The sequence below is a fragment of the Tiliqua scincoides genome, chromosome 4 (assembly GCF_035046505.1).
Source record: "Tiliqua scincoides isolate rTilSci1 chromosome 4, rTilSci1.hap2, whole genome shotgun sequence".
In the NCBI taxonomy this organism is placed as follows: Eukaryota; Metazoa; Chordata; class Lepidosauria; order Squamata; family Scincidae; genus Tiliqua; species Tiliqua scincoides.
Genome location: NC_089824.1, coordinates 158,324,759 through 158,341,473, shown reverse-complemented (window position 1 = coordinate 158,341,473; position 16,715 = coordinate 158,324,759). Strand labels below are relative to the sequence as shown.

At 44.6% G+C, this 16,715-nt stretch overlaps 1 protein-coding gene across 1 annotated transcript in view; it reads left to right on the top strand.

Annotated features, from left to right (window-relative positions):
- The first annotated feature begins 510 nt into the window (after window positions 1-510).
- ELAVL4 (ELAV like RNA binding protein 4) overlaps window positions 511-16,715 on the top strand; it is a 124,861-nt gene continuing 108,656 nt past the window's right edge. The window contains exon 1 of the mRNA XM_066623202.1: window positions 511-652. Within this exon, the coding sequence (XP_066479299.1) occupies window positions 554-652 (99 nt within the window). The 5' untranslated portion in view covers window positions 511-553. The remainder of the gene's footprint in view (window positions 653-16,715) is intronic.

The following is a 16,715-nucleotide window of genomic DNA, read 5'->3' as shown; positions in this document are numbered from 1 at the left end:
CTCCTATCCACACTTAGTTGGGAGTAAGCCCCATTGTCTATAATGGGAGTTGCTTCTGCGTAGTCATGTATAGGGTTGGCCTCTTCGTGGCTTGGCTGGTGGTGATCCCCCCCTTCACATCTCCTTGCAAATGCAGCCTGTGGAAGAAGGGGCCTGGCTGCCTTGCATCACATCAGCACGCAAGACGTCAAGCACAGGCGTGCAACGCGCCCGCTTTTCCAAACCCGGGAGGCGCGTGCGCGCATCGCAGCGAGCGCCTCGAGACGCTCCTCGCCCTGCAAAGCCGTCCCCGCCCCCAACTGCGGAGGCGGGGTACGTCACGCGCTTCCAGCGGAACGCGGGCTCTGCTTTCTCCCGCCACGTGCGTTCGGATTGGCCGAGTCACAGAGGCTTCGAACGTTGTGTTGCCCGACGTTCGAAGGAGTCACGTGCCCGGGCTCGGCCAGGTTCTGCGGCCGGACTGGAGCCCCCTGCCCCGTGAGCCAGCCCGCTGCGTGTTGTGCGGAGCGAGCGTGCCTTGGGGGTCGAGCTTGGGGCTCCGACAGCGGCCAGCATGCGCTTGAAAAGCGGAATGACGGCCGCCCCTCCGCACTTGGTGCAGCCGGGCCGCTTCTGCCGGAGTAGCAGTGCAAGCGCCGTTTCTCCCGCTCAGGTACTTGGGAACTGTGGCAGCCCCTCTTGTAATAGTACCCTATGGGCGGGGGCGTAGCTGGAGGGGGGCGGAGCACGCAGCCTGGCAGGGTGGGTGGGCGAGCGGCCCCTCCCTTCGGAGCCGTTCCCGGCGGGGGGGCAAAACGGCTCCGTTTTGCCCCCCCCGCCGGGAACGGCTCCGAAGGGAGGGGCCGCTCGCCCACCCCCCTGCCAGGCTGCGTGCTCCGCCCCCCTCCAGCTACGCCACCTCCTATGGGCCAAGCTTTCCAGGGGTCAGATCTCCGCCAGAAAGGGCAGGAAGGGTGTTTCAGAGCAGTGAACTCGTGTCTGCCGCCTCCTTGCACAATGCTGGGGAAAAAAATATCAAAGGGATTTTAAAACAAATCCCATTCCCTCCCCCTTTTCCCAAAATGAAGGCAAGCAAGCCTGGCAGAATGAGATCCCCAGAAGATAAAAAAGTATAGCAACAAAGATGAATAAGGTAGTTAAGTGTCGTTAAGGCTGCATTCCTATCCATTCTTTCCTGGGAGTAAGTCCCATTGATTATAATGGGATGTACTGCTGAGTAGGTGTGCATAGGATTGGATTTGAAAGCTGCAATGCTGTGCATATTTTCCTGGGAGTAAGCCTCATGGGGCATAATGGGACTTACTTTTGAGTAGGCATGCGTAGGTTTGTGCTGCAAGTCTCATTAAGGCCATTGAGTTTCCTCATTTCTGAGGACTACTTTCAACCTACTGATCCCAGCATAGCATCCCAGCTAGTGGATTCTGCTGGTGTCCCCTTTGGATCTGTTTAACAATGATGAGCCCTTTGGTGATAGGAAATTGTTTTGTTCCTATTGCTTTGTTAATACCAGTTTGTTAATGTTTTTTGTTGAAAAGTGGCATATTCTTAAATGCTCTTGAACTCCTAATGGCAGTGGTTACCAAATGTTTTAGCACTGGCACTCACTTTTTAAAGCCACACTCTGTTAGGACCTCACTTAAGATTACAGGAGTTGTGAAACTCCTTGCCACAGGATGTGGTGATGGCATCTGGCCTAGATGCCTTTAAAAGGGGATTAGACCAATTTCTGGAGGAAAAATCCATTATGGGTTACAAGCCATGATGTGTGTGTGCAACCAACCTCCTGATTTTACAAATGGGCTATGTCAGATGCAAGAGAGGGCACCAGGATGCAGGTCTCTTGTTATCAGGTGTGTTCCCTGGGGCATTTGGTGGCCTGCTGTGAGATACAGGAAGCTGGACTAGATGGGCCTATGGCCTGATCCAGTGGGGCTGTTCTTATGTTCTTACAAAACACTGCATTATGGTAAAATTGGAGTGTGACCTTGTTCTCACAGTGTGACGCCAATAATAAGAGCACAGTTTATGCTTGTCTGCTCCCATTGTCTTCCGTGGGGTTTACTCCCAGGGAAGTGTGCATAAGATTGCAGTCTATATTACCAGAATGGGAATCATTTTTGATGTTATGCATTTAGCCACCTGTTATTAGGTAAGATGTATTCTATCAGCTTAATGGGACCTGCTTCTCCCTTGTACATGTGCACGATTGTAGAGATTGCTTACCCTGCTAATTGGGTAAGAGGCACTTTTTCAAGTGGGTGCTCCTTTTTTTAGCAGGGGGAGAGTAACTGGCCCACCTCACCCCAGCACTGTCTGTTCTAGTGGCTGTCTGCTGGTATTCATTTGCATTTTTTTAGATTGTGAGCCCTTGGGACAGGGAGCCATTTAGTTATTTGATTTTTCTCTGTAAACTGCTTTGTGAACTTTTAGTTGAAAAGCGGTATATAAATACTGTTGATAATACTGTTGATAGTGCAAGCCTCAGCATGTCTATTCAGACACAAAACCTGTTGAGTTTAATTCCCAGGTAGGTGTAACTTAAGCTTGTGCATGGCTCTTCCCTTCCTAGGTTCTGTGATATGTTTCAGGCACTTTCTTTGAGCTTAGTAATACAGCTTATTTCAAGGTTAAGTACTGTACAGAAGTACTTGTTCACTCTTAAATTCAAATGACATCTCATTTTTATATTTGTGAGGGGTTATTCATATTCCACCCCCTACTACCAGCTTTAGAAATGTGGTGTAATCGCATTGTACAAAGTATGAAGTACTGTTCACATTTTTTAAAGAAAAGTTTTGAATGATAAAGCTGAGATCTCAAAGTAATGTACCTGGGGTGTAGATGACATTTCTATGTCCCCCCAACACCCATCTTAGTTTAATTTCGAAGAGCTTTTTAAGCCTTAGACATTTGTCTGTGTAAGGACAGCGTGGCAAACGAGAATTAGTTCAGTGTTGTGGAAAAGATTCCCTGGTTAAAATCTAATCTCCACTAAGAATGCTTGAAATGGCCTTTGGCAAGCCACTATCTCTCAACTACTGCATCTCATTTGCAAAATGGTATGTTAGTAATACTAACTTACAGCATAAGTTTGTGTATGTCAATTCATTGGGACATGCTCCCAGGTAAGTGTTTGTAGGATTGCAGCCATGGAATACTGAAGTAATCTTTACAAGAATCCTGTCATGTCTATCAAGTCTTTTATGCACATTAAAGAACCATAATTGTGCTGCCATTTATTAATAGTTTAGCTATGTGTTTAACAGCTGCATATCAGGCAGAAAGTGCGGCAATGCAAATGAAAACAACTTTACCTGGTTTTTTTCTTCCATTAGTAAAAGCAGCAACCCTAGCTCATGTATCAAAAGGCCATTGATAATTTCCAAAGACTCACTTTCTTCTCTTGTCCTCTTTTCCTGTTTGCACATCACAAAATGTTTTGAATGATAAACTTTAGCAACACTTCAACATCAATATACAGTGATCCCTGTTTTGCAATATTAATTTCTTCTGGAGACCCTGTATTGCAGCAGATCCCCAGGACCGTGTCGCTCAGGGGGCTGCAGGGACTGGGATGCACTCACCAGTCCCTGCAGCAGCCTTCCTGGGGTGCAGGGAGCCTTGCGCAAGTGTCTGCAGGGCTCCCCAGGTCTTGAAAAGTGAAAGCGCAGCGATTGTGCTCCACTTTTGTAAAGTAAGAAGTGGAACGCAATTGCTACGCTTTCACTTTTCAAGACCTGGGGAGCCCTGCAGACCCTCACGCAGGGCTTCCCGCAGCCCAGGAAGGCTACTGCAGGGACTGGTAAGTAAATGCCAGTCCCTGAAGCCCCCTTAGCGACACGATCCTGGGAATCGTGCCACTGCCTTCCCCTGCCCCTTAAGGGAAGACTGGCCAGGACTCACAGGCTGGGGCGTCATGATGCCCCAATTTGAAAAGCCTTGCTGTATTGTGAAAATTTCATAACACAAACCCATTTCTACATTGCGTTTTTGTAACGTGTTCCAAGACACCGGACGTTCAAGTCCTTCCCTCCACACATGTGGCCAAGATGTTGCAAGCACTGCTATTGTCTGAGATGCTACCCAAAACACGTTTGTATTGCTGATTTACTTATCTACCCCCCATGCTCACCCACGTGGTTCTCTTGGTGGCAATTATGAGTCCATAAAGTATATAACTCATCATATGGTGAACTTTATTTTATTATGGGTAGTCTACTGTAAAGATTTTAGTTTATCGCAAATTGATTGTATACTGAATCATTTGTAAAGCAGGGGTACTTGGAATGTTATTTTGAGACTCATACAATTCTAGAAATGTTAAGTTTGTAGAATAGTTTGTTTTCAGTCTTTACAAAATTTCCTGTAACTGTCAGTGAAAAGGGTTGCTCTTTCTTTTTGTACATTGTTACTCAATAGGGCCTTCAATGTTGTAGTTATTCCCCTTTTTAGAATGGAAGCTGTAATTTTAAGTGAGCTGATCCCATAAAAGTACTAGTATATCAGAGAATTTAGAGTTTAGGTGCCCATGGCAAACCTAAACTTGTATATTCTTTATCAGCTATTTCTTCATTAAGACAGACTGAGGAAAGCAACCTTAAATTTTGCCTTTTTTATACTGATGAGGATGATAATAATAATAATTAATAAATGACCATGCTGGATTGAGCTAATAACCATTTAGTCCTGTATCCAGTTTCCAGCATTGGCCAAACAGATTCTGTGAATAAGCAGGGCATGATGATGATTGGCCATCCAATGTTATTTGTCCATCATGGATAAACCTTGTTATTTGCCCAACATGGGCTTGTCTGGGTGATATGACACCATGTGGTTAGTGCTGAATGTGCTCCTGAAATGCATGCATTTTGGCCCCTCCTCTTGCTTCTTGGGGAGTTATCTTAATCAGGGGAATAGGTTTTTCAAACCAGCCCCCTGTACACCATTAAATCTGCTTTAAAAGTGTTCATAATTTAAAAATTGATGTAGCCATTCATTTTCACACCACGCATTTTGTTTGGAGCGGAATGAACCTTTCACCAAAACTTTTGAGTGGATTGCAAAAGCTCAAATAGCTCCTGCAATTAACTTAATAGCAAAAGATTGTCAATTTTATGTATCTCACCACATCCTTCCTGGGAACATGATCTGAATAGAAAAGGTTTGTACTCTCCTGTCTAAGGATGGGTAGATAAAAAGCTTTCCCCTTGCTGGATTTCATTGGAGTAACAGGAGGGAATCCACAATTTCGGCTTGTCCTATGTCATCAAGTCAAAATGGTGGAGGCCTACCAAGGATCCCTGTTCCATGACTCTAATTCCCGCTCTGGAGTGTAGGAGTATGCAGCTGCCTCTCTGTTAGGTTACTGAAGTGCTGCTACCAGGCAGCAGCCAAACCAATGCAAATCTGTGTGTACCCCCAGTTAGTGTTTAGGAATAGAAGATGTGGGGCTTGCTGGCCATGATGCTCTGAAACCCTACAGGCAAGCAGCAGCTGAAGCAGCTTGCCTCTTTCCTGCTCAAGAGCAAGAGGGAGGTGTAGTTCATGTTTGCTTGGCCTTGCTTGAGCATCTTGGCAACACACATGAAAGAACCCCAGCCTTCCTCCCAGCATCAGAACTGGGGGAGGGGAAGAGATCATGACAGTGGGACAGTCCCTGCCCACCTCCATAGTTCTAAAGTAGGGAGGAAGCTTGGGTTTGCTTTTCTCACCAGCAGGCACTGCGAGAGAACTGCACACTGTGTCAAGGAGAGAAAGCACAAGTGTAGTTATCTGGGGTTTTGTACCAACTCCCCTCAATCCAGTTTGATACACACATACCTTTCGATACTGTTCGATACACACATATCTTTGCCCTTTGAATTGAAGAATGCAGTCCCTATGACCTGGGATGCAGCAGATTGTGTTCTGCATCCTAGATGGCTCTAGTCTAGTAATGGGTAGTTAAAGCATCTGTCTTGGTGAATCAGTACCTTGGGAATGTGAGTGCAGGTTTTGGATATTCTAGAGCAGTGTTTCTCAATGTGTGTGCTTCAGAGCCCTGGGCTTCCCTGAAACCATTGTTAGAAGTGGAAAGGGTTCCAGAGGACAAAAAGTTTGAGAACCGCTGATCTAGAAGTTATGTTAGACCTTCCTGGTATCCCAAATTCTTTTGATATAGTGTGCGGTACTGTTATTATATTATTCTTTCTGGGTCTGAGAGCTTTGCGTATCAATACTGAAGCTGTCAGATCCAGCACCACTCCCATTGCTTGATCAGAACTCTTTTGGGCATGGGAGGGGGATTCTGTAATGGTCACTGGGTACTGCCTGATCCCACTTGCCCCTGAATCTCCCAGTTCAGTGTAGAAGGTGTTTTTATAGGATCTGCAATGTGTGTGGGAATCAGTGGTTTAGTACTGCCCAAAGAGCTGCTCTTGACCTCTATTGCATGCCTCAAGATATCCAAAGCAAGGCACAGGATGCTGCCTTATTATGTAGTCCAGTATTTCTCAAACTGTGGGTCGGGACCCACTAGCTGGGTTGCGAGCCAATTTCAGGTGGGTCCCCATTCATTTCAATATTTTATTTTTAATAGATTAGACTTAATGCTACCGTGGTATGTGACTGCATTTGGGGAAATGTTACAGACCTGTACTTTTAACAAGGTACTATGTATATTTTAACAATGATAGTAAATGGGACTTACTCCTGGGTAAGTGCAGGAAGGATTGCAGCCTAGGATTGTTAAAAATTTTCCTGCTTGATGACATCACTTCTAGTCATGACATCACTTCCAGTGAGTCCCAACAGATTCTGACAGATAAAAAGTGAGTCCTGGTACTAAATGTGTGAGGACCACTAGTCAGTCCATTGATCCATCTAGCTCACTATTGTCAATGCTGACTGATGGTGATTCACCAGGGATTAATACAAGAATTGCTTTCCTACCTGCAGATGCCGGTGACCTAGACACAGAGCATATGCTCAACCACTGAGCTATGGCCCCTGCCCCTCCCCAAAGCACCTTCCTGCACTGGATTCCTTCCTCTGCTCCTGGAATGTATCCAAAACATGCCAAAAAGCAGTGGATCTCAGAAGTTTAGAAATACTTCCATTCCTGGCAAACCTGTGGCTCCTGCTTGTATCTTGGCAAGGTGGAACTTGCCTAACCTCTGTCTAGAATGGTGTTCACAGAAACCGAAGACTGCTTTCTTAGTTATAGTATATGTATGAAAAGTTACAAAGTTAAAACTTGATGTGTTCCAGCTTCTACCCCAATATTATTTATGTGGCTAGTGATCCCTTTTCACTCTTTTTTTTCACCACTGGTATAGTGGTACATGTTGAAGTTCAAGAGCTCATCATAACAATCCCATTTACGACACCCTTATATCTACACACTATTAAGACTATTAAAAAAACTTGAAAATTTTATCTTTCAAGGCTTTTCTTCTCCAGCGACTTATTTCTACTTTGAAATTTATTATACTTTATTTAAAGAACCTAGCTCATTTCATTCCAAACTCCTGGGGTGAAAACTAGTTGCAACTGTTATATATAAAAATGAAAAGTGAGATTAAAAGAAATCCCATAATCCTATGTTTGTTACAAGTGGTGGAAGAAAATATCCTGAGGCTTCTCATCCAATGAAATTAAATAAATAAATTTCCACTTATAGTCCTGGTGCGAGGGAATGATCCAGTCTTTTCATCCTTCACCCTCCACTCTTGTGTATATCCATCTACTCTCATCTTTTTATCATTCATCTGCATCTAGAGACAGCAGGTTGATACTTATGCTCCTAGGAAAATTTCTCAGTTGATCTCTTGCTGAACCTGATAATTCTTCTCAGCCACAGTTATTTGAGGGGGAAAAAAGTCAAAAGCAGTATCTGAGTATTCTTACTGTTGACAACGCTGCTCCTGCTACAGGAAAAGTCCTAGGATTATGCTCCTCTCCAACATCCCTTCCACACTCCTGGTTTTCACAGTATGCTACAAGCTGTCCAGATCCTTTAAATTCACACTTGCAATATGTGAAACTGGTGACTCACAAGAGTTGCAGCACAGTCTTAAGCGTATTTATTTTTCACATTTTTGTACCACCCTTCCTCCAAGAAGCTCAGGGTGATGTGCATGGTTCCAGCCCTCCTTTTGTCCTCACCACAGCCCTGTGAGGTAGATGAGGCTGAGAGCTAGTGACCGACCCAAAGTCATCCAGGAAGCTTCATAGTTGAGTGGGGACTGAACCTGAACCTTCCAGGTCTGGCTCCCAAACTACTACACCAGTAGTTCCCAACCTTTTTTTTCACTTGTTTATTCCTTTGCAACCAATTTCCATAAATTGTAACCCTTATACAGGTTGTGTCTTGTTATTCCGTTCCCAGAACTCAGGTGGATGGCAAAAATTGCTTTAAAACAAATCCATCTGAAAAACAGTGTCCCTCTGCTAGGTGATTTAAAATCAGTCTTGCTGACCTTTGTGATGTAGGACAGAGTCATTAGGCACGCAATCCACCAATCAGTCTCTCTCCAGGCTCTTAGAAAGGCTTCACTTCCAGCCAGTGACCCTTTCCTTCACCAATGCAAAGTGATTATCTTTCTTCAATGTGCTCAGGGGAAGGGAGGAATTGCTAGCTTTGGAGTGAAGCCTGGAAGAGAGAATGATTGATGTATTGTCAGCTGGCTGTCTGCATTGAAGAGGCTATAGTTAAATGATATTTTTCTTTTAATTTAAAGGGCCCTTCTCATTGGTTTGAGATAAAACTGTGGGTGAAAAAACTGTGGATAATAGGGTTATACCTGTATTAGCAAAAGTTCATAATTAATATATTTGATGTTATTTCAAATTTATATGTTGTAACTGTAAATAAATGGCCCAATAGGGTTAACAAGCAATGGAATTTTTTTTATGAAACACACTGTATACAGAGCAAATATGTGTTTTGAGACACACAGTTTTTTGAAATCGGGTTCAATTGATGTAAGATAAGTCTAAAATCTGGAACTGCATTCCGCTTACTATGGTATATTTTCTGTAAAGGCAAAGAGAGAGCCTTCTTCACCAGATCTGTATTCTTTTTTGTAAAGCTGATGTGTTTTGTTTGTAAATGCCACAAGAGTACTGTAGGTTTTATGCTATCATTGGATAAGACTTCCCCACACAGTGGGGCTTAGGACAGCCTCCTTCTACTACTACTTCTTCTTTAGCATTTGTCCGGTGTGGTGGCGGGGTCTGCTATTCTGGATCAGAGTCACCATTTTTCTCGGTCGCGGGCTTGCTCCGGGTGTAGGACAGTCCTCATCTGTGTATGAAAACCCAAACTGCATGTATTCATCACAATATTTTCTCTTTTTAGCTGTTTGAAGAACTGAAGACTGCCTTTTCACTGTTTTGCACCAAAGTGTTGGATGTGTCCTGAGAAATTTATGGTGATTGATCATTTTCCACATTATGTTTCAGCTTTTTTTGCTGTGCCATTTTCAACTGCTGGTCCATATCTGAAAATATATGAATTGTTGACCAAAAACTAGCAGTTGGTGGGTCTTCCACAGCCAGCTAGTTACCTTCCTTCCTGCCTTGCTAGTCCTGCAAGCCATTCTATTATAGACCTACCTTTTCCCTCCATTATTCAATTCTTTTTCAAGTACCCTTTAAGGTCCTGGTAAGTACCCCTGGGGGTACACGTACCCCAGGTTGGGAACCACTGCACTGCACCATCCTGGCACATGTACTTGAAAGTAAGTCCTAGTGTTCAATGGAACTTACTCCCTGGAAAGTGTGTATAGGATTGCAGCCTTACAAGGGACAGATGGGTAAAACCGCCCTTGTGTATGCAGATGTGCATTATGATTAGTTCATGATAACCCTACAATTATACTTCTGATCCTATAGGTTACATATAGAACGACCACCCTTACAGCTCCTTCAGTGTCCCTTTCCTGCTGCTTATAGGGGAGTCCTTAGTTTTCTGGAAGGCTTACTCTATCACAAAACAGTGTCATATTTTGTAGTTTTAAAAAACTGCAAAAGGTATATTCCTGGTTATGGCATGTTTCTCAGAATTTTCGTGAAGATTAGAGCTATAGACCACAACCCAAGTTTTAATCTTAATTGTCATTTTAAGGTGAGGCATAATAGGAAGTTGTATTCTGAACAAACTGGTTGATAATGAATGTGAAAAGAAAGCAGGTGAGAAGTGTAATGACAAAATATGTCAAGAAAATTTAGATGTGATTGTAGTTCTGTGTCTTTTGCAAGTGTTTATATTTGGAGGAATAATTTCCCAAGACTACAACAGGTATTGTAGAAGCAATGGTTACTATCTCTTAACCATGCTTAGGAGATTGTGCCATGGGATCACATGCTCCTTCCTTAGCCTTTCCCTCTTGCTCAAATAGACTCTGCATTGCCTACTTCCTCCCAAGGGGGAAGACAGGAATGACCATGCCTGACAAGGGACTGATTAGGCTCTGTAGTACAGCAGTCAGCACTTTTTTGGGCTTCAATTTCCTAGGTTTGAGGCTTTGACCCCTGGTCCTTGAAGATGAGAGTGTCAGGGAAAGCACTGGAAGCCTTTCTGCCTTCTTTTGCTTGCTCCCTGCTTCTCTCTTACCTCCTTATTTCCTTGACCCAGCCTCCTTTTTTTCTCCACACTTGCCTTTTTTATTTTCTCCTCTTCCTATACCCTTTGGCCCTCACTGCACCTCTTCCACAAGTGCCTACCTTCCACATCCCTCTTACTTCCATATAATCTCTCCCTTTTCTGTCACTGCGGCTTTTCCCTCCTCACTGGCTCCATATGCCTATCACTTTTAAAGCCTCCTGCTCCTGCAAGCTCCACCCCCTCCCAGTCTCTGGTCCCAACCATCCCCAGGGTACCCAGCAATGACATTATTGCCAGTTATGCCAGAAGCGCTCAGTTGACCCAAACTTTGAGAACCAGGTCATATGGGCTTGCAGAGCAAGGTAAGACACTGCACCTTCTATCATTGCTTTCTCTGCCTTTCACTGTGATTCGTCATTGTGTCTGCATACACCCACATTTATCATGGTGAATGCTTGCCAGGAAACCAGGACTTCAAATCTGTTTGAATGTAGGTAAAAATTATCAGTTATAAACTCACCATAGATACCATTAACATATCTGTGGCTAAGGTTAAGATGAAGTTGTGTGAGAGAGAGAAGGGGCCGACTGAAGCCCAAACCAAACATGCAGCTGTCCTGTGAGAAAATACATCTTTAAGTCACATCTGTGAGTTTCAATTCACTTGGGACTTGTAATCACATGTTCAGTGCAATCTAGGGCTTTGTTTGTGGTAAAAACTGTGCTAGTTCCTCCTCTGGGGCTACTAGGCATCCTTCAGCAGAGTTACTGTGTCTGCAGAAATCTCAGGAACACTTACCCGCAAAAGGAGGCATGAGTTTCCCCTTGACACTTTGTGCTTCTGAGCGTGGAAAATGTTCTGGTTTGCATATTTAATACACTTCCAAACTTTCGCAGAGGAATATTTTTCCCTATGTTCTGCACTTATGTTCTTCAATAAAGGAAGCAGGGTTCCTGAAAGAGTTCACTGCCGAATCCACCCTCTCCCACAGTCTCTCCGTTCTGGTTCTTCCTCCTTCCATGCCCAGCTTCACCCTGTTATGCTATCCCTGCCCCCCTGCCTAGCTTTTGCCCCCTCCCTGTTGCTGCCTTACCTTCTTCAAGGTGTGTGGTGAGGTCCGCTGACATCCAAGGAGCGCTGCCACGTCTTGTGGCAGCACTCTCAAAATGGCTGCTAATGGAGCTTTGCACATTCCATCAGCAGCTGTTTTACAACAGCATAACTGTCTTTTGCTGTCATAATATCCTTTCCCTGACAGACCAATCTGGAATAGGATTGGGCTGAGAGGGTCCTCAGAATGTCTTGGGAACTTTGCTGCACCAACGCCTCAAGGCTGGTGGACAGGTTGTTGAGGGCTCACTCCTGGTTGGCTGCTGTCTTCTCCAAGTGTGAACCCTGCTCCTGGGCTTCTCTGTTTATGGTGTCTTCTTGCTCATTTCCTGGTTCCCCTGCAACGGCTTCCAGTGGAACTGCAGTTGCTGCTGCTTCTGCTGGTCCCTCAGGTGCTGCATCCTCTCTATTGCAGTGATCTGACTTCTCTGTAGCTACTTTTGCAAAGGAGGATGTGGTTTTGAATACCAGAACATGTCAAGTCTGTCCAAGCCCTGCCGCAATCAGTGTCAAGGGCTAAAAAGGCCCCTGGGCAGCTCTTCCCACTGCTGCCAGCTTCCTCCTAATTCTCCTTTGTGGGTCAGAAATATGGACTATACTTAAACCTGAAATCAACAAATTAGATGCGTTCCAAATGCACTACTTAAGGCAGATACTCAGGCTTTCCTTCCGCGTTTGCCATCAAAATGAAACCATTCAGATATGGAACAGATTCAAAAATGCAGGCTCAGTTGGTTTGGCCATGTTTACAGAATGGATACCATCCGAATTCTAAACAAACTTCTTTGGCGACAGCAATCTGACAGCTGGAAAATCCAGCTAAAGGCACCAAAGAAAACATGGCTAAAATATATAGAAGAAAATCTAAAGAACCAGTGATTGAACATAAGAACATAAGAACAGCCCCACTGGATCAGGCCATAGGCCCATCTAGTCCAGCTTCCTGTATCTCACAGCGGCCCACCAAATGCCCAGGGAGCACACCAGATAACAAGAGACCTCATCCTGGTGCCCTCCCCTACATCTGGCATTCTGACTTAACCCATTCCTAAAATCAGGAGGTTGCGCATACTCATCATGGCTTGTTCTCCGTAATGGATTTTTCCTCCAGAAACTCGTCCAATCCCCTTTTAAAGGCGTCTAGGCTAGACGCCAGCACCACATCCTGTGGCAAGGAGTTCCACAGACCGACCACACGCTGAGTAAAGAAATATTTTCTTTTGTCTGTCCTAACCCGCCCAACACTCAATTTTAGTGGATGTCCCCTGGTTCTGGTATTATGTGAGAGTGTAAAGAGCATCTCCCTATCCACTCTGTCCATCCCCTGCATAATTTTGTATGTCTCAATCATGTCCCCCCTCAAGCGTCTCTTTTCTAGGCTGAAGAGGCCCAAACGCCGTAGCCTTTCCTCATAAGGAAGGTGCCCCAGCCCCGTAATCATCTTAGTCGCTCTCTTTTGCACCTTTTCCATTTCCACTATGTCTTTTTTGAGATGCGGCGACCAGAACTGGACACAATACTCCAGGTGTGGCCTTACCATCGATTTGTACAACGGCATTATAATACTAGCCGTTTTGTTCTCAATACCCTTCCTAATGATCCCAAGCATAGAATTGGCCTTCTTCACTGCCGCTGCACATTGGGTCGACACTTTCATCGACCTGTCCACCACCACCCCAAGATCTCTCTCCTGATCTGTCACAGACAGCTCAGAACCCATCAGCCTATATCTAAAGTTTTGATTTTTTGCCCCAATGTGCATGACTTTACACTTACTGACATTGAAGCGCATCTGCCATTTTGCTGCCCATTCTGCCAGTTTGGAGAGATCCTTCTGGAGCTCCTCACAATCACTTCTGGTCTTTACCACTCGGAAAAGTTTGGTGTCGTCTGCAAACTTAGCCACTTCACTGCTCAACCCTGTCTCCAGGTCATTTATGAAGAGGTTGAAAAGCACCGGTCCCAGGACAGATCCTTGGGGCACACCGCTTTTCACCTCTCTCCATTGTGAAAATTGCCCATTGACACCCACTCTCTGCTTCCTGGCCTCCAACCAGTTCTCAATCCACGAGAGGACCTGTCCTCTAATTCCCTGACTGTGGAGTTTTTTTCAGTAGCCTTTGGTGAGGGACCGTGTCAAACGCCTTCTGAAAGTCCAGATATATAATGTCCACGGGTTCTCCCGCATCCACATGCCTGTTGACCTTTTCAAAGAATTCTATAAGGTTGGTGAGGCAAGACTTACCTTTACAGAAGCCATGCTGACTCTCCCTCAGCAAGGCCTGTTCGTCTATGTGTTTTGAGATCCTATCTTTGATGAGGCATTCCACCATCTTACCCGGTATGGATGTTAGGCTGACCGGCCTATAGTTTCCCGGGTCCCCCCTCTTTCCCTTTTTAAAAATAGGCGTGACATTTGCTATCCTCCAATCTTCTGGCACCGTGGCCGTTTTGAGGGACAAGTTGCATACCTTAGTCAAGAGATCTGCAACTTCATTCTTCAATTCCTTAATAACTCTTGGGTGGATGCCATCAGGGCCCGGTGACTTATTGATCTTTAATTTATCAGTGAGGTCTGAAACATCTTCTCTTTTAACCTCTATCTGACTTAACTCCTCGGTCAGGAGGGGCCGTTCGGGCAGCGGTATCTGCCCGAGGTCTTCTGCCGTGAAGACAGATGCAAAGAACTCATTTAATTTCTCTGCCATCTCTAAGTCTCCTTTTATCTCCCCTTTCCCTCCCTCACCATCCAGAGGGCCAACCGCTTCTCTGGCGGGTTTCCTGCTTCTAACATATTTGAAGAAGCTTTTATTGTTCCCTTTAATGTTGCTGGCCATGCGTTCCTCATAGTCTCGCTTGGCCTCCCCTATCACCTTCTTACATTTCTTTTGCCACAGTTTATGTTCCTTTTTATTCTCCTCATTAGGGCAAGACTTCCATTTACGGAAGGAAGCTTCCTTGCCCTTCACAGCCTCTCTAATTTGGCTTTTTTTTTGCCCATTGATACAGCTAGAATCATTGCCATGGATTGTAATGAATGGAAGCGTGTTGTGATTAATGCTTCAAAATCTGCTGCACCTACAGCAGCGTATTGGCCCAGATATCCCTGTTATCCCAAACACCAGCTAAAGGAATAAAGGAAGGAAAGGAAAGGCCAACTCCCTCCCACTGCCCAAAGTCTTGGTTTTAAGCGGCGCTAACCTGATCCCTAAATGGCCCTTCCCCTCTCCTGCCAACCATCTCCCCCCCCCATCCAAAACTGTTCTTCAAAGGGGATAGGGAGCAGTTACTTGTATCTTCAAATCCCTGTTGCAGAGGATAGCTCAAAAGTGGTGGGCTGCCTACATCACCCACGGTTGGGATGAATTGTTTGAGGCTGAAGATCCTGGCTGTGGATAGGGAGACTCTTTTGTGTCAATGGGAACCAAATTGAGCAACATTTCTTCCTTGCCATATGCGTCTTCCCTGCACCACACCCAATCCACTAATGTTGGATACAACCACTCCATGGTCAACGCAGAAGAACTGACCCAGGGTTTTGAAGGGGGAACTGGTTTTCTTGGAGTACCCAGAGTGACTCTTGTCCTCCTTGACCAGCTTGTCAAGAAACTCCTCCAAAATTCCTTGACTTTGCTCCTGCGCGTGTCGAGGTCCTTGTGGTATCCCATGTCCTTCAAATTCTCAGAAATGTAGCAGAACCATTCCACATTTCTGAAACTTTGTGTGAAAGCCATCTGGACTGCTTCTTCCTGCCAAATGGTAATGAAGGCTCTCAATTCCTCTTCATATGCACAGACATATGAGACATATGCACAGACATTTTCTGAGACATTGAGGAAGTTCCCTGCTGTGAGAGGAGTAGCTTGAGCTGCAGGAATATAATGGACTAATGCAGCGTAAACATTCTCATAGGTACAATTCAAACCAGCTGCATTTTGCACCTTTCATACTTGCTACATGTGAGGAGTAGGAGATGGCTGCTTTTTAAAACCAAAAGTGAAGGGAGGAGAAGCTGTGGTGAAGAAGGGCTTCTCAGGTGGACAGTCTAGAGCAGTGATTTTCAACTTTTTTCATCTCGCAGCACACTGACTAGGTACTAAAATTGTCAAGGCACACCATCAGTTTTTGACAATTGACAAGGCATCCTGTACTGCCTTGCAGGGGCTTACATCCTCCAAAAGCCCTACTAATAAATGACCTTTCTCCCAAACCCCCACAGCACACCTGGAGACCATTCGCAGCACACCAGTGTGCCACAGCACAGTGGTTGAAAATGGCTGGTCTAGGGTGCTATCTTGCCTACCAAATTTGATACTAAGAACCATGTGGGTTTTGTAACTGCAAGGTCATAAATCACATGGATGACCATGAACTCATGAACTAAGAGGTGAAAATGTTGGAAAGAGATGCTTGGATATTCTCTGGCAGAAAAACTTATCAGGTGTCTCATGGATAAGGAAACCTGGGCCTGAGAGAACGTGTTCTCGGCAAGTCATTATTCAATCCATTCTGTACCTATATTTAAAGTTCAGGAAGCATTGCATCTGTACCAGCCCAGAGAGTTTACCACCAGATCACCACCAAATGATAAATACATTAAAAGGCTTCTGTTAATAACTAACTAGTGCTTACATACTAAATTAGCTCCCTTTTTAAAAGAATATGAGAATGTGTTCTGTTTTGCAGATTTGAATATTTTCAATTTTGCAACAAGTTAAGTTTTCCATATTATTGTAATCTTCAAGGTTTGATCACTCTAAAAACACAAGTTTAAAGTGTGCAGTTTTCAGAGCACTGAGGAATTGAATGATCTTCCACTTTTTTTATTTATGTAGATAGCGATCTCTGATTTGTTTCCAGCTGTAGACAGATGATAGCTCAGCAAACAGGTGTTTTATGACCTTCACTAACCTGCTACACCTAGGTGGTGGGAATCTAAATGAGCATTCCATGTTGAAAAATAAAATTAAATGCAATTGTATTCATATTTCAGCCAGAGGATTATTATTGGTGAAG